The following is a 19,014-nucleotide window of genomic DNA, read 5'->3' as shown; positions in this document are numbered from 1 at the left end:
GAAATAAAGGAAAGTGTACAGGGAGCCAACGGTGATGGGAAGGAAACTGGGACTCAAATCAACAGTTTAGAGCAGAAGGAAGACATAAATAAACATTCAACTAGAACAGAATGAAAACAAGAATTCAAAAAAATGAGGAGAGGCTTAGGAACCTCTGGTATACCTTTAAACATTCCAACATCTGAATCATAGGGGTGCCAGAAGGAGAAGAGGAAGGGCAAGAAATTGAAAACTTTTTTGAACAAATAATCAAGGAAACTTTCCCTAATCTGGCAAAGGAAATAGACTTCCAGGAAATCCCAGAAGCTCAGAGTATCCCAAAAAAGTTGGACCCAAGGAAGCACACATCAAGGCACATGATAATTACATTACTCAAGATAAAAGAGAAGGAGGGAATCTTAAAAGCCACAAGAGAAAAGGAGACAGTTATTTAGAAAGGAGTTCCCATAAGACTATCAGCTGATTCTCAAAAGAAACTTTATAGGCAAGAAGGGGCTGGAAAGAAGTATTCCAAGTCATGAAAGGCAAGGACCTACATCCAAAATTGCTCTATCCAGCAAAGCTATCATTTAGAATGAAAGGGCAGATAAAGTGCTTCCCAGATAAGGTCAAGTTAAAGGAGTTCATCATCACCAAGCCATTATTATATGAAATGTTAAAGGGACTTATCTAAAAAAATGAAAATCAATAATATGAACAGTAAAATGACAACAAACTCACAACTATCAACAACCGAACCCAAAGGAACAAAAACAAAAACAAACTAAGCAAACAATTAGAACAGGAACAGATTCACAGAAATAGAAATCACATGAAGGGTTATCAGTGGGGAGGGGGAGGGAGAGAATGAGGGAAAAGGTAAAGGGAATAAGAAGCATAAATGGTAGGTACAAAATAGACAGGGTGAGGTTAAGAATAGTGTGGGAAATTGGATAAGCCAAAGAACTTATATGTATGACCCATGGCCATGAACTAAGGTGGGGAAATGACGGTGGGTAGGGAGGTACAGGGTGGAAAGGAATAAAAGGGAGAAAAAAATGGGACAACTGTAATAGCATAATCAATAAAATATATTTAAAAATATTCAACATCTATATGCATCTACTATGTGCCAGACATAATACTTGTGGCTGTTCAGAGAGAGATAGAGAGAGTGAGAGAGAGAAGACAGGGGGAGCAGGGGTCAAGATACCAAAGCATTCTATTTGATATAGTATAAAAACCAGCTGTACTAGTCTGCCTGTCTCCACCTATTCCCAACCCCTACACCAAATACCTGGTTTTGGTTTTGGTTTTCATACTCCTGTGGTTTGCCCAGAGGCCTCTCTCTGCCTAGAAAACTCTTTATCAACTTCTGTGCCTTCTGCGACTCCTCCCACTTGGCCACCCTGCTTCTGCATCTGCAGTCCACCTCTCTCCTCCTGCTGGCACCTTGGTGGGGCCGGCACTGCACTCTGTTGCTGTCAGCTGTCTGTCTTTATCCCCAGAGTATGAACTCCTGGGGGCAGGGGCCAGATCAATTTCTATTTTTCTGCATGTAATCCTAGCTTCCAGCACATACCTGTCCACACAGCAGTACTTGGCAAATGTGTGCTGAATAAACAAATAATAGCATTTTTGGGAGGAAACCAAAGAAAATAAAGATTGAAAGAGGAAACTGTGTTTTCACTAAAAAGGGCATTTGCCAGTATACTGGGAAGTGGTATGTATTTGATTGTCAATCAGGGAACATTAAAATGATTCTCCCTACAATACAGTTTTTTTTAACAACAGATGCTTACCTTGAAAAGGATCTAAAAGCAATTCTACTAAAAAATGGAATGTGCTCAAATAAAAATCGCAAAACAGAAAATGCTGATGCTGGGAATATGATTTGATTTTTTCCCTTCACTGTAGACAAGGTTGCACAGAATTCTAAGTTATTCATCATACTTAGTCTAGCCTGGGTCAGGTGGTGGTGTCTGGTCACTCAGCAGAATTATATTCAATCAACTTAAACCTTGTAGAGAATACTTATAGGGAGCTCCAGTAAACTAAGATCACACATCCACTGTGATCATTATAATCAGAGTGTTTTGTAACGTATATACTATGATCTCTAAATGACTAATTTTAAGGTAGTGTCTTTGAGAGGCCACTTTTTTTTCAATATACTGCCACAGACAAACACTTTGACATTTCCTCTTCTGGAGTCATTTTCACCGTCATTCAGGGACCACCTAAGATCTGTAAGAAGAAACTCACATGAGACTATAGTTATTCTGCGTTGCTTCAATGAGAAAACTAAAATATATGGGCTGGTTTTTTAAGAGATCAACTTCAATACAATAGAAATAAGAATTTTGTAATGATTGGAGCCATCCAACAATGGAATGAATTTTTGGTGATGTAAAATTTTCCCTGAAAGTGTTTAGGCAAACTAGGTGACCACTTAACAGAAACAATAGAGAGGATCCGTGTATTTCAAAGGGGCTTTGAAATCTGATAATCTGTGATTCCAAGAATATCTGAATAATTATTTTATAATCACATTAAATGTGTGGTAGTATGATCTGCACACACCAAGCCCTTACTTTTCTAGGTATATGCTCAAATGTCACCTTATTACAGTGATCATCCCTGCATGAAATAGTATTCCCACATTCTCCTTTCTTCCCTCTTACCTCACTCTCTTTCCCTCCATAGAGCTTCTGCCTGATACAGTCTGTACTTACTTGGTCATTTATATACTCATATTGTCTGTCTCCCTCAACTATTGATAGAATATAAACTCCATGAAGGGGGGACTTTCTTGGTTTTCTTCACTGCTTTAACCCCAGCACTTTAAATAGAATCTGACATGTAGTGTAATGTTTAATAAATTGTTGAATAAAACTAATATTAAAATGTTACAGAAAAATTAAAAACAAGAAAGAGTAAAACACAGTTCCACTATTTTTATACATAATTACATACCCCTAAATCTGCACATATCATATGAGCCAATGCTTAACTGTTGAAGAAGTAAACTTGTGCTATCATTTTTATGTATTTTCTTCTTGTCCTTTTTTTCAAAAAACACATAGGTTTTCATATAGTTGTAATTATCATTCATTGTTTTACCTAGAATGTCATTATACAGCTGAATAACTTGTCTTATTCACCAGACATGGCTATACTGATTGGATGTCATTTCCAAAAATCAAACCATTTTCACATAAAAAACATGTTGTTACCACTGAGGCTACATAAAAGTATATTCATTCACAGGCCATAAAAATATCAAATGAACTCATCACTTCTAATTTCATAATCATGTCTCTCATTAGTAGCATTGAAAAGAGTCATAGTTATTTTTGGAGGCAGTATACCATAATAAATTAAGATAGTAATAGTTAGCCAAACCATTTTTGCAAAAGAAAAATGTTGGAGGACTTATCCTTACAATTTCAATATGTATTACAGAGCTATAGTGATTAAAACCATGTGGGACTGACTTAAGAAAATAGGCACAGATCTATAGAACGGATTTGAAAGTCCAGAAAGAAACCCTTACATTGATGGACAATTGGTTTTCTGCAAAGGCACCAATGCAAATTAATAGGGAGAAGCACAGTCTTTTTTAAAAAGTGCTAAGACAATAGATATTTGCATGCAAAAAGATGAACTTAGACTTTTACCTTACACATACACAAATATTAAGTCAAAATGGGTAACAAACCTAACTATAAAAACCTAAAACTCTAAAACTCTTAGAAAATCATAGGTGTAGTTCTCTCTGACCCTAAGTTAGGAAAGGATTTCTTATAGGAACTCAAGCAGCAGGAGGAAAAAATCAATAAATTGGATTTCATCATAAATAAAAACATCTGCTCTTCAAAAGACACCAATAGACAAGCCACAGAATGGGAGAAAATATCTGCAAATCATATACCTCACACAGTCCAGGATATATAAAAAATATGTGTCCCAATTAGAGGCAAACTATTTTTAAAATGATCATAAGATTTGAATAACTATTTTACCAAAGTAGATATAAGATAGCCAATAAACATGTGAAACAATGCTCAACATCATTAATTACTAGAAGAATGAAAATTAAGACTACAATGAGATATCATTTCATACCCACAAAAATGGCTATAATCAGGAAACAAAAGCAACAGCAAATTAGGATGTGAAGAAACTAGAACTCTCTTCATTGCTGATGGGAATGTAAATTGGGGCAGTCATTTTGGAAAATAGTTTGTCAGTTTCTGGAAAAGGTAAATGTAAATTCACCACATAACTAGCAATTCCACTACTGCATACCTATCTACCCAGGAGAAATGAAAACACATGGCCACATAAATATTTGCATGAAAATGTTCATAGAGCATTATTTATAATAATCCAAACCTGGAAACAACCCAAGTATTTTTATTCATTCACCAGCTGCTGAACCTATAAACAAAATATCATATATCATACATGTATTGATAAATGTCTATTTGAACACATGTACATTTTAACAGATTTTTATCTATGTGCTAAAATGACGCCTTTACAGTTTTATAGACTATATATTTCATCATATTCATAAGAATATGAGCAAATCTATGACTTTGAATTAACTTCTCTTCAACTTTCAGCTCAGATACAAATGTGAGTTCAAAGTCCAGCCTCACCACATCTTAGCTCTGTGGTCAGTTGCTTGACTTTATGAGTCCATATTAGTAAAACATGGGTAATAACACATACCTTGCAGAACTGTAGGATTAAATGAGATAAAGTATATAAAATGCTTAACACTAGTCTGGCACAGTGTCGATTCTTAATAAATCATACCCAGTATTATTGTTTGTCCTTTTGGAGTTTTCTTTGCAAATCTCATTGTTTTCTAACAGCCCTGGGCGAGGAGAAGGAAGCCATCTTGTGCCGGGGGAACGCTGCCTCTGCAGTCCTGGCCGTCTCGACGGCAAATTTTTCACTTAATCTCTCGGAGCCTCGTTTGCCAAAACCCGTAAAGGCAAACAAGTCCTGTAAAGTCCTGTGAGATGTGAGGCATCTCACAGGACTTGCTATGATTAGGAAAATTATGTTCAAGTGCTTTGTAAACTGCAAAATACAAAAAAACAAAACAAAACATCTAAAGGGCTCTATTATTATACCTATCTATTCCCATGAATGCCACCCACAATACGTTTTTAGGAGAACATATTGAATAACTACTCAAAGACTGATGATGCGTAGTCATTTCTCAATCTCTAAGATTATAATAAATCTCATGTCCCCAGTGGTGGGGGCAAGTCATTTTCAAAATAAATTGTACCCTCCCCCCGTTGTTTGAATATAAAGTAAAAACTGTGTTATCTCTATCTCTTTCTGCCTGTCCTCATGAGCTATCAGGCTCAGCTAAATCTGTCCCTGGCCAGTGTGTGAATAATCCCCACTGGTTCTGAGACCTCCATCCACCACTGATGTGACATTCTTTGTGTTCAAATGTCTAGCTGACGTCTGATGCTTAAAACAGCCCATGCTTTCACCTCTCTCTGCATTGTCACAGCCCTGTATCACCACTCTTAAAAGGCTATCGCAGCCACTCCGAGCACCAGTTGCCGACCAGTCTGCCGCCTCGCCTCCCTGCCTGCTTCTGGCTGCCGTGAATGCCTGGTTCTTCAAGCTCCTTTTGGGTCTGACAAAGCAGGGACCATGTCTACCTTCGGCTACAGGAGAGGACTTAGCAAATATGAATCCATCGATGAGGACGAACTCCTTGCTTCCCTATCAGCTGAGGAGCTGAAGGAGCTAGAGAGGGAGTTGGAAGACATTGAACCTGATCGCAACCTTCCCGTGGGGCTAAGACAAAAGAGTCTGACCGAGAAAACCCCCACAGGGACATTCAGCAGAGAGGCACTGATGGCCTATTGGGAGAAGGAGTCCCAAAAACTCCTGGAGAAGGAGAGGCTGGGGGAGTGTGGAAAGGTAGGCTTTCGGGAATTTTCCTTGGCTGCTCCCAGCCCCCATCACCCTACCCCAAACCTAGGAAGGTATTTTCTCTAACTTTGCAGTCCTCAGCACTTTTCTTATAACCTGCTACTGAAAAATGTCTCAGGTGGAAATAGCCCTGTAACATCTATGGCCACCCAGTGGATCATAATATGCAAAATGATTGGTGGGGGTTCTGTAACTGCTAAAGGTAGAATCTTCAAGGGGAAAATAATTCACGAGCAAGGCATAGGTTTGGGCATTTTGCCAAATGTAAGTTTAATTTGAATTATAAATTGGGGATGTGGCATAGTATTTGTTTCTGAGAATATATATACAAGTAAATTTATTTTCTTTTATAAAGAAGAAGGTGGGTGCTCTGGGTGCTTTGACTGTGATAGTGGCTACAGTGAAAAGACTTCTTTCTTCCCAACACCAAGAAGTGTGGAGTGCTAGGAAAGTACATGGGACTGAGGACCAGGGGACATTATTTCTAGTCCCTCCTCTGTCCATGAGTCGTTAGACCTTGAAAAGATAGTCACTTCTGCAGGGTATTTTTTTTCCCATCTGTCCATCACAGGAGGGGGAGCCAGTGATTTTCGTGTGTGTGTCAATTTGAGATTTTGGTAAGTTATGGGCCCTCTCCTTAAGAAAATGCAAGTGTGCACACACACACAGGTTTTACATGGAATTGTGAAATGGTGACACACATCCAGAGCCTGCCCGAGGGCCCAGGCAAAGCACCCCTGAGTAGGTGGTCTCTACGATTTATCTCTCCTTTGCAGTATTGATTCTGAGGCCCGGAAATGTAATACTTACATTAGAGCATAGGCCTGTGAAGCTTTTATTCTCTGCCTAGTAAACAGTAATTTTTAATTTGCTAAATGAATCATTAACAGAAGGAGTTCAAAGACAATGCTCTGGGAAAATAGCAATGGCAATAAGAATGTTAAATAACCAATTTCTGAATTTCTTGAAGAACAGAGAGCAGGAGCAACAGATTAAAACCTCTGTACTCCACGGGAATCATCTAAAACCAAAATGGCCTGCAGCCAACAGTGAGGCTTCTATGGTACTAATCTAGGCTCTGTTAGATGATCTTGATGATAGGGTGTGTGGGCCACATTTGCAGCAAGACATGTACGAGCTTTGTCCATGTCAATCACCCAGGAAGGGTCACTGGGATCAGGCCAGGGTCTGCCAAGGCCACAGTGGCCGCCTGCATGGGAGGGCTGGAGGGGAGGTGATCAGGAAGGACACACACGACAGGCCAGCATTAAGGTCAGTTCCCCCACAGCCATGACTTTTAGAGGCCCCCCCCTTAGTGAGAATGCGTGTCAAAATACATAAAGTAAGACATTTTTACTACAGTTATTCAATAATTTCCTTAATAAAAAGATTAAAATTGACTCAGAAGATTGAGGACAGACAGCCATCATAGCAATAACCAAACAAAAGCACTTTAATGTCATGTCTTCAGATTTGTGGGAAGTAAGGGCAAAGCCTGTTGTCGCTGTTAAGGGAACCCACCCGATCCTGCCAAAGGCCTGGCTGGTCCCTGCCGATGGCTTATCAACTCAATTAGAGAGGCTGCCGTGCTGACGAGCTTTGATTCCTTTCTCAGCTAATTTTTCTCCCACTGCCATTTCTCCCACTGGCCAGCTGTCTCCGCAGCCACAAGGAGTGCTGAGCAGGAGCTTGCTGGTGGAGGGTGTAAATCTACTCCCACCACAGGAAACAGCTCAAAGCAGCTGGTGGGTGGGTGGGTGGCTGGGGACAGCAGCGGCAGTGTAAGCAAGCAAGGAGCAGCACAGTGCAGTGAGAAGGAGAGGGGGTCTTTGTTACTAGGCTACTGGCTCTGGAAAAGCTGATGAAAATCATGTTCAACTCCTGTTGAATGACAGCCTCTGCCCACTGGGTTCACATAATGTTTTGCTACACTAAGTAACTCCAGGGGATCCTGGCAACCACAGCTCTAGCTTTCCTGGCTTGAGTATCTGCTGGGTGTCAGGCATTGGTGCCAGTGAGTTTACCCACCTTATATCATTGAATTCTAGTCTTCTGCGCATGAGAACTTGGGCTAAGAGAGGTTAAGAAATACATTTGAGATCAATTCAAAAGTAACCTGAAATTCAAACCAAGCTCTGCTGGCACACAGACCACAGTTCTCAAAATGTGGGTGCCTGACCAGCAGCATTGTCTGGGAACTTCTCAGAACTGCTTATTCTATGCTCCCTCAGCCCTGCTACATAAGGGACCCAGGGAGTGGGCCCCGAATCCCATGGTCTCACAGCCCTGCATGTGATTATGACCACTTTGCAGTTTGAGATCCACTCACCAACTCTGGAGTTTCTCTGAGACCCTTCCACCTCCCGCAGAGGTGGCTTGTCTAAAGTCCATTAGCTCTTTATGGGTAGACCCAGAACTAGAGCCCGGAACCAAGCCTTTTGCCTCCTTGTTTGTGTAATGATGTCAGGGAAGTGACTGAGAGAAAGCCTTGGCCGCCACCTCTCCTGTTGTGTTATTAATCCTCTAAGTATCGCATTATGTCCCTGCCTCACCAGGGTCAGGGGTAACTCCCACCTTCCCATCCCCATTCTCAGCGGGGTCAGGGGTAACTCCAAAGCAGTGGCACATAGGAGACTGGGAATAATTTAGAAAGTAGGCAGAGATTGTTTTTGTTGCATCCTTCTACCTCCCCTCTCTAGACACCTTTCTCCCATTTGGTGTTCTTCTTCCAGATGTCCCCCCATTGAGGGTGACCAACCATCACAGGTTGTCAGGGACGATCTAGATTTTAAAACTAAAAATCCTGCTTCCTGGAATAGTTTTCAATCCCAGGCAAACTGGGACAGTGGTCACCCAACCCCTACCCTGACCCATCAGTATTTCTCTCCTAGGCCCAGTCCTGACTCGGAGGCCATTAGCCAATATTATTTTACATCTATTCAGGAAACAAATATTTATTTCTCCCTGCTGCATGCTGAGCACTGTCTTTACCCTAACAGACTTTTGGGAAAACAGTAAACTCATTACAATAGGCACTATTTGAGGAAAGTGTAATTCTGTGGGAATGAATCGCAAGTATGATTTCAGGGGGTGTCAAGGAAGGCTTTCTAGAATAAAGTATGTGTTTTTGGGAAAACATCTCTTGCAGATAAAGCCTAAAGTTCTTTAAAAACATATGTGGATAGCTCTAGCTGGGTGGCTCAGCTGGTTGGGGCATCGTTCCATATGACAAAAGGTTGCGGGTTCAATCCCCAGTTGGGCACATACCTAGCTTGTGGGATCTACCGCTGGTTGGGTGTGTGTAAGGGAGGCAACCAACTGCTGTTTCTCTGTCATGTCCTTGTTCTCTCTCTCCCTCTTTCTTTCTCTTTCCCCCTACCTCTCTCTCTCGAAAATCAATAAAAACCAAAGTGGATAAAATTTAAGGGTGGCACCAAGGGCTAAATATACCTTGAATTTGGAGACAGGCCTTCTTGCAAATATGGAAACAGCTAAATACACACACACACACACACACACACACACACACACACACGTGTGTGTGTGTGTGTGTTTATCTTCTCCTGATCTTGAAGAAGGGAGTAAATTAAGACTGGAGAAGCCATCCCAGGAGTGTCTGACCCCTTCCCCAGGCCATCACTTGGTGCCTGCCACTCCAAACAAGTGGATAACTGGAGACTATTTTGTGATAGCAACTGGGCAAACAAACCTGGAGACAAGCACGGTGTTATCCAAAGCTCATTCCACATGCCTCGGGCAGCAGGAGTCCTTGGGGTAAAAAAAAAGTTGCCAATGTAGAGGGAAGAAACAAGGCTTGGGGGACAGGGGAGGGACATGGGAAAATTTAGTTTGGTCAGCAATTTCCAATTTCTTCTTTTTTTTCATCAGAAAAGGTAGCAAGAAAAACAAAGAAAGGGTCCGTTGGACTTCTTAGTGCAGAGTCTTATAAACAAGAAAGGCAAAGATAGAATGAAGTTGTGTTTGCCTGAAAGTCTTTCATAATTGATACAGGGTAAATAATTTAAGACCATCAGGCTGAGGCAAAGGCTTGCTTCAAGATTTTCTACTGCTTTCTGCTGCTCCTCATTACGGGTAGAGGTGAGCGAGAGCCAAGGGTGATTACCTTTCCCACCTCCTGTCTTCTGTAGTCCAGCTCAGTTAACCCTGAGCTAGTGTGAGATTTCAAGTTGATTTGCTAAGGGCTACCTAAATGTTTTTCTCTTGCTGCCCTGATGGCGGCCCTGCCTACTGGGTGTCCTGTCCCAGGTCAGGATATGGACAGCAGCAGTTCACAGCTGGTGTGGGGTCTCCCAGAACGTGTGCCAGGCTCTGCCTTAGAGGCAGACAGAAGTTGGAGAAGCAAATGACACCCCTGCCTCTATCTACACTGACACAGGCGGGGCAGAGACCACCTGGCTCCTGTCACATCTGCTGTAAGAGACATTTGGGGGAAAGTTGTGAACATTAAGAAAGGGAAACTCCCTGGCTGGTAAGACTCAGGGGACTGAGCAGTGGCCTGTGAGCCAAAGGGTTGCAGGTTCAATTCCCGGTCAGTGCACACACCTGGGTTGTGGGCCAGGTCCCTGGTTGGGGGCACATGACAGGCAACCGATCGATGTCTCTCACACATTGATGTTTTTCTCCCTCTCTTTATCCCTCCCTCCCTCTCCCTCTAAAAGTAAGTAAATAAAACTTAAAAAAAAAGGAAGAAGAAAGGGAACCCATTAACCTCTTGTGTGTTTTTGTTGCCATTTGTTTGAGATGGAGAAATAAGCAAAGACAGAGGGGTGAGGGGTGAATCCAGAAGTGGGGTTTGAATGATGGTTTGTGAGCAGACTGGGAGTCAAGCAATTCAGAGTAGCTCATTAAAAGAATAAAAAATGTATCAAGGGTTTCCCAAATAGGTTCCAAATTATTTGTTCAAAGTGGCAAAACGATAGTAAATTCTAATTCAATAAATTGAATTCTGAATATTTATTCTGCAGAAACAAAAGAAATGTCTGTAGAAAAAGCTGTTGAAAGGTATGCAATGGAATGTTTACCTTGGTCACCAAGGAGATTAACTTTTCTCATTATATATTTTTGTATTACTTGCAATGTGTTACTTTTTTATTTATTGAGATATAATTGATATATAACAACATATTACTTTTACGTGTACAATATAATGATGTGATATATGCATATATTGTGAAGCCGTGTTACTTTTGTAAATTTTAAAAACGTGTTTAGGAATGACAAAGTTAATGATAATGCCATGGTCTTTAGGTTGCAGAAGAAGACAAAGAGGAGAGTGAGGAAGAGCTCATCTTTACTGAAAGTAACAGTGAGGTTTCCGAGGACGTGTACACTGAAGAGGAGCAGGAGGAGGAGGAAGAGGAGGAGGAAGAGGAGGAAGAGGAAGAGGACAGCCACGAAGAGGAAAGCGCAATCGAAGACGAGAAAGAAATTAATGGAAATGTAAATTGTGATAGTGTCAACTCCGACAACTCCAGGCCAAAGACATTTACAAGTCAAATAGAAAACATAAACTTGACCAATGGCCACAGTGGAAGGAACACAGAGTCGCCGGCTGCCATTCACCGTTCTGGGAACCCTACGGTGATTGAGGACGCCTTAGAGAAGATTAAGAACAACGACCCTGACACCACAGAAGTCAACTTGAACAACATCGAGAACATCACATCGCAGACCCTCGCACGCTTCGCCGAGGCCCTCAAGGACAACACGGTGGTGAAGACCTTCAGCCTGGCCAACACACACGCCGACGACAGCGCAGCCCTGGCCATCGCCGAAATGCTCAAAGTCAACGAGCATATCACGAATGTCAACATCGAGTCCAACTTCGTCACGGGCAAGGGCATCCTGGCCATCATGCGAGCTCTGCAGCACAACACGGTGCTCACGGAGCTGCGCTTCCACAACCAGAGGCACATCATGGGCAGCCAGGTGGAGATGGAGATCGTCAAGCTGCTGAAGGAGAACACCACGCTGCTGAGGCTGGGCTACCACTTCGAGCTCCCGGGACCCAGAATGAGCATGACGAGCCTCTTGACACGAAATATGGATAAACAGAGGCAGAAGCGGATGCAGGAGCAAAAGCAGCAAGAGGGGTACGATGGAGGATCCAATCTTAGGACCACAGTGTGGCAAAGAGGAACGCCTGGCTCCTCACCTTATGCATCTCCCAGGCAGTCTCCCTGGTCATCCCCCAAAGTCCCCAAGAAAGTCAAAAGTGCAAGGAGCCGCCCCGCCTCTCCTCCCCCTCCTCCTCCGCCTCCGCCCCCGCCCCCTGCTCAAAGGCTGCCACCCCCACCACCTCCACCTCCTCCACTTCCACAGAATAAGCTCATCACCCGAAACATCGCAGAGGTCATCAAACAGCAGGAGAGCGCCCAGCTGGCGTTACAAAATGGACAGAAAAAGAAAAAAGGGAAAAAGGTTAAGAAACAGCCAAACAATATCCTAAAGGAAATAAAAAATTCCCTGAGGTCAGTGCAAGAGAAGAAAACGGAAGACAGCTCCCGGCCTTCCACCCCGCAGCGCTCGGCCCACGACAACCTCATGGAAGCCATTCGGGGGAGCAGCCTGAGACAGCTGAGGCGGGTGAGTTCCCCACGGGCAGGCCCTGGGGCTCTGACTGGAGAAAGGAGTCAGCCCCCATTGCACAATGGTACCTAGCCTGCCTCCCCAAACACGTATTACTATTTTAATGTTTTAATGTGGAAGAACAAGCCTACCAAGTTTGTGATAGCAGGAGCAGGTCCCTAGTGAGCAGATTTCCGATTGAAGATGTGCCTGTGCACCGTTCTTAGGTCCTGTAAGGGCTGGTCCCATTTAAAGACGCTCCGACACATCAAAATCCTGATTTCCTTAATTAAAAAATCAGGGAGTATAATCCGCATTCCAAAAAAGATTCATTGTTTGTGACAGATTTTACCACAGAGTTGCAAGTGGTTCCAAGCCCAACTTGTAGCATAAAATTTGAATATTATGCTGCAAGAATCAACCTATCTGTGAGTTCCTCTCAGAGAATACTGCTAGAGACACACACACACCTGACACTTGTTTTTCACTTGATGATTTGTATTGTTGTTAATGAAAGAAAATCCCCTGTTTTTGTAGGTGGAACTTCCGGATGCTCTGCGATAAAAACCAGTCTTTAGAAGAGGATGCAGAATTACTCATTGGTATTAAGTAAAGCGCATTGTGAGATGTTTCTAAAATACCTTCTTCAATTTGCAATGTTCTCTGACTTTAAAAATAACCTCACCGATTAATTCCAAAGAGAATTTTAAGAAACAATCAGCATGTTTCTTCTGTAAATATGAAAATAAACTTCTTTTTTTATGTCATGAGATTTGTATTGGCTGGAAGCAGTTTATTTAAAGATAGTCTTCATATCTTTGGGCATGTTGATAACTCTGAGCTGTAATGAGTTAATGAAATGTGCTGTTATTTTTGTAATCCCAATACATTTGGATTGAAGTTTTTTGTTTTTTAAAGAAACTAATATTTTTTGTTAGTTGATACATTTTCAGGTGTGTATGTAACATTGTTAAATATTAAAAATATTACATTCTCACCCAAAAAGGGTTTGGGTCCTTAGCATTTGCCTTTCTTTGTGTTTTCCAAGAATATTTGATCAGAGCTCTTTCTAAAGGTCTGGAAACAAAAACTTTCTTTAAAGTCTTCTTGGCAGTGAGATAAAAACTCAGGAAAGGCCCTGAAATGATCATGAGCGTCCTGGAGGCACCAATATTAGACCCAGGATATCAGTGGACACCCTCACGTTCCCATAAGGCTGAGAGGTCAGTGCGGTCATCTATAAATAAAATCAACTATTTCTGGAAGAAGAAACATTCACAGTTAGAAAGTTCTTCGTTAAACAGGAAATAAGTGCTGGGGGCATGCCTGGAAGGCAGGCCCCCTGAATTCGGAGCTACCTTGTGGCTGGTGCTCAAGATTCTTGCTTTGAGCTCTCCAGGGACAAGCCCTAGTGCAGTGGGTCTTAGCCCTTTGTGCACCACACTCCTAGCGGTGATGTCAACAGCCACAACACACATCCAGGGAGAAGGACACGTGTGTGCAGTCTCGGAGTATCACTCCACCCCAGCCCCCTGTCACCCAAGAAAGATCTGACTTCAGACGAGACAGACCTGTCAGAGATCACCTTTGTTCAGTCTAATGCTTCACTCCAGTTGATAAAAGCTATACATCTCCTTTAAAGTCCCTTGTAGTGACCGCGACTGGCAATGTTTCCCTTGTGTTCTTCAGGGTAGAACAGTGGTCTTGGTAAGCCCTCTGGGCCACCCATTCAATCATTGTTTGCTTCATATACAAAGCTTTGGACTACTTCATTTAAAATTACCTTCGATTTTTACCAGAACATTCTCAAATAGTTCTTGAGTCTGTACCTTTTAGTCTGTTTCTTTTGTTCTGCCATTCTCTTAGTAAGAACAACTGATCATTTTTCTTGAGGGTCCCAGAGGTCTGTGAGCTGGGTTGTGTCCTGATGCTGTGTGCAGAGGGACTGACATTTTCTGAACTATCTAAGTTGTCTCAGGACTAAAGACTAAATTTTTCACAAGACTAAAACCTGCAATCCCACTTCACAAAACCCAGTTTCAGAGAGGGTAAGTTTGCTTGTGAAACCAGCTGTCTCTGACTGTACAGCCTGCACTCCTCTGCGCCTCTCTGCTCAAGCCTCTCGAAGGTGCCCCGTTCTTAGAACAATGGTGAGGATTTCAGTTTCCTTTGGTAGTGACTGCACTATTTTCATGGTTTTCATTAGTGTTCACGATCATGCCCATTATTGTTGTTCAAAGAAATAAAAGCTAAAACATAAGTTTTTAAAAGGCGCATGTGCATGTATGTGTGGCATGTGTGTGTGTGTGTTTGAGAATTTAGAACATAGAACCAAGTCAGACCTTTCTTTCCCCTGACCCCTGTGTGTACATGAGGACAAGTCTCTTCTAAATGGGAATGGCTTCCAATTCCATCACGATGAGGTAGAGGAGCAAGTGGTTGCTCATAAACTGGGTGGTTGGTAAATCCATGTGTGAATCCCAGAAAGGGAGTGTGCAGCAACCCCACCCAAAGTGAGGGGGAAAGAGGAGCTGCCAGGCTGGGGAGCCTGGCAGGCCTTCTCACCAGGAGTGATTAGGAGACAAAATTGTTTCCTTTGCTCTTTAAAAGGCCACCTTGCTGGAACTTTGGGGGCTCAGGAAAGAGCAGCATGTTCTTACTAGGTACATCACAAAATGAAATAAAGATGTGGACCCTCACACTCCATCTACAAAACAGAATATTACAAAGCCTATAGCAAGACAAGTATGACATGATTAGATACTAAGTGAGTACACTGGTCATTCAGGAAAACATTTCTAGAATGTTATTCCAGGAGACAGTCCTGTAAACATGGAAGGTGTTATTCAGCACAGGGCAGAGATTCTTAGTTCATTGCTCCTGTGAACTCGATGAGCAAGTATGAAAACTAGTTAGTTCATCCTCTATAAAGAGCTTTCAGCTCACTGGGAGAGATGATGTCCAAGACCAAATGAAGTGTTTAGGCTATGATTTACATCTGCACATTAATCTCTTGAAGAATACCTCATCCTGATTTGAAATGGGGCCAGGATGCTGAGACTTGCTGGCTCCAAGGGCCCTGCTGCCACAGGTATTTAATAACTCAGTGTCAGCAGGATCTTGATTTAATACCTGCCCAGCTGTAGCTGCTACGAGTGAGTGAAAGCAGGAGGTAGCAACAGGCTGCTGTGCCATGAAGACTGGGGAAAATTGATTTTTAAAAATACCTTTTAACTATTTCTTTTTATGACAAAGTGAACAGTCTTTTTCTTTGTTTCTCTGAGGTTTAAGAAGTAGAGTTTTATGTCAATCATCAAATAACATGATATAAAACAACTAAGAATTGACCTAAGAATTATAAACCTCAGAAATGTAGTACCAACACTGATGCCCTTAACTCCCTCAGATATTTTCTGAGTACTCACCCTATCCCAGATACTCTTGGATACCAAGGATACACAGCCAACAAAGAAGGTAGGACTGCTGGCCTCATGTACCTGACATTCCAGTGGGGGGAGCTTACTCCATTACTTCATACTCATGCATTTATTTATCAAGTGCCTCCTGTGTATGAGGCACTCTGCTCAGTGTGAGGAGATCAAGCAAGCTGAATTAGAAAGTGTTCTGCACCTGAAACTAGTGGGAATCCTAGGAAAATCACCCTTTGTAGGACATGTGGCAAGAACTGAGTGAGAGGCAGGTATAGGGTCCCTTGTGGGCACTGAGGAAGCCTCATCATCTAAAACTAGTGTTGGCCTCATTTTTCTGCCAAGAGCTAGAGAGCAAATAATTTAGACATTGTGAGCCGTTTGGCCTGTGTCTCAACTATTCAACTCCGCTCTGGGGCGAAAGCAGCTGTACACAATACACGAATGAATGAGCATGTCTTTATAGACTAAAATTTTAATTTTATATACTTCTCATGTGTTGTTAATTTTATTCTTCGATTTTTTCCCTACCACTTACAAATGTAAAAACTCTTCTTAGTCTGCAGGCTGCTCTGAAATAAGTGTCAGATGAGTTTTACATGTGAGCTAGTCAAACTTGTCACCAGTGTACTGCAAACCCTTGACTGAGAACAGATCAAGGGTGACTGGATTTTGAAAGAGCAGAGAAAATACCAGGCTAATAAAAGTCAAAAGATGGGGTTGGGGTTGAGGAAGGACATTTCAGTTTGAGGAAATAGGGTGTTATAGAAAATAGTCAAAAATCATAGGATTAAGTTATTTCTGTAAAAACATCTATTTTGTAAAGAGTTAATATTTATCTTCTTTTCTAATATTGATAATTTTGATGGATTAAGTACTGATTTTTCTTTTTACAAAATAGTACATGATTATTAAGAAAAATCAGAGTATACAGATAAGCAAAAGAAGATAATGAATGTCTAAAACCCCACCCACACAGAACTACTAACAACCCTTTCACATACACTCTTTTAGATCTTTTCTAAGGAATATTTAAACACACATGTAACTATTTTCTACAAAAAGGGGAGGATAGCATACATACCACGTGTAACCCACCATATCTTATTTAAGCAATTTCAGTTACTATTGGATATTTAGATTATTTCGATTAGTTCCACAATGTGTATATTTAATTTGTTCCAACTCATGCTTTTGAGTTATTCTAATTTTTAACTTTTCCCAAAAATCCTTCAAAGGAATGAGTGACTGAATGATGGATAGCTTGTAGCTAGACGAGTGCTGTGTGGCATTACTGTGGTACACCCAAACTGGAAATGAGGTTTCAACCAAATTGTCATGTTTAGCAACCTCTCAGCCAAATTATATACTGATATGAACCTCAAAGGCATGTATTGCTAAGATGCACTTCAAAAAGTCCATACAATTTTTGGTTTCTGAGTTAGAAGGCTGGATGGATTGAGAATCACAGGAGCCTGTTCTGAACAACATGAGTCAACTAAGGAATGTGGATTCAATTATGAAAGTCATGGAGAGCATCAAAGGATGTCAAGAGGAGGAGTGACCTGATGTTTAATTAGGTTTCAAAGATAGGACATCCTTATGTAAAGGATGGACTCAGTGAGGCCCGTGCTGGCACAGGAAGAACAGTTAGGAGACTGTTGGAGGAATCTAAGAACACAGTGATGCAGACTTGAACTGCTAACGCTACGTAGGTGTGCAGAGATCAGAACGGACAGAGCAGAGACTAAGGAAACATACTCAGCAGAATTCAGTTGCTGGTTAGATGTAGGGGACAAGAAGTAACAAAAGTAAGGAAGCTAGGGTGCCACTTAGTTCCTGGCTCAGCCATTTGGGTGGAGAGTGTTGCCACAAAATGGGATAGGAAATACAGTAGGAGCAGATTTGGGGTGAAGAAGATAAGTTTAGTGAGTTTAGTCATAAATATATTGTTTTGGAAGTGCCTGTCCATTTGAATGTGTGGGCCTAGAATCATGGGGGGTGGGATTTGCGCTGGAAATAAAGCACAAGTTATTGTGGTATGATTTAAAGCACAAATCATTACCACAATGATTCACACCACCTGTGTGGTATTAGTGGCATTTAAAGATGGGGCTTTGGTCGAGGTCACTCACGGAGAGGGTAGAGAAGAGCAGAGGCTGAGTGTCACTAGACAGAAACCAGAGGAGAATCATGTGGCAAAGCAGAGCTGCACCGAGGAAGGAGCAGTCAGCAGCATAAAATGCCTTGCAAGTTCTGGGACTTGAACAGGGGATGTTGGTGAGAGCAAGCCCATGGGAGCAATGGAGATGGAAATCACTCGGAGGGACAGAGCTGGAGAGCTCACCAGGGTGAAGAGTATAGAGAGCGTTGAAAGCGTGTGTCATGAAAGGTGTGCCATTCTGTGAAGGGCCAGAGGGTCCACAAACCTCAGGACAAAAAAGGCACATCTTCCTGGCATGTCATTTTTGCTTGACATGAAAAATAAAAATTATATACATATAGACCCACATATATATTTAGTGCACATATAATTGTTTTTACTTGACAATAGAAAAATAGAATTTTTATGTGTTACTTATACATTTATACATAAATAAATTCATGTGTTATATTTTTTCTCACACCAAGTAAAAATGTCTCTCGTATGTGTGTGTGTGTGTGTGTGTGTGTGTGTGTAGTCAATTAGAGACCTCACTCTATCTCAGTAAGAGCTTGAAGTCTTCTGACAGCTTTCTGAGAATTCCTAGGATGGAGGGTGGGGGCTGGAGACCTACCTGCTCCTGGTTGTCTCTGGCTCTCTGCTCAAAGCATGAACCTTGCAAATCTAGGACTTAGCAGCCCTGTTCCAAATTACATTGAACCTAAGGGGGCAGTTGACCTGTGGTGATCAGCCCTCGTTCTTGAGTTCCACAGGCTCGACGTTGCATGAAATTTTGGGGAAATGAAGGTAGGGTTTACACTACAGTAACACCGTCAAACATGAGACATCACTATTATTAGAAATTAACTCAGCCTCAGAGATTTTTCCCTGCTGGCTATT

General features: G+C 41.9%; 1 protein-coding gene across 1 annotated transcript; it reads left to right on the top strand.

The window, feature by feature from the left end:
- The first annotated feature begins 5,516 nt into the window (after window positions 1-5,516).
- Window positions 5,517-13,544, top strand: LMOD2 (leiomodin 2). Its single transcript, XM_045846949.1, has 3 exons — window positions 5,517-5,943; window positions 11,224-12,561; window positions 13,081-13,544. The coding sequence occupies exons 1-3, from the start codon at window positions 5,671-5,673 to the stop codon at window positions 13,105-13,107; spliced, it is 1,638 nt and encodes a 545-aa protein (XP_045702905.1). The 5' UTR covers window positions 5,517-5,670; the 3' UTR covers window positions 13,108-13,544.
- Window positions 13,545-19,014: the final 5,470 nt, after the last annotated feature.

This window comes from Phyllostomus hastatus, unplaced genomic scaffold (assembly GCF_019186645.2).
Source record: "Phyllostomus hastatus isolate PE091 unplaced genomic scaffold, TTU_PhHast_1.1 phas_contig_118, whole genome shotgun sequence".
NCBI classification, from domain to species: domain Eukaryota; kingdom Metazoa; phylum Chordata; class Mammalia; order Chiroptera; family Phyllostomidae; genus Phyllostomus; species Phyllostomus hastatus.
The sequence above is the reverse complement of the archived record's forward strand: the minus strand, read 5'-3'. Positions and strand labels throughout refer to the sequence as shown.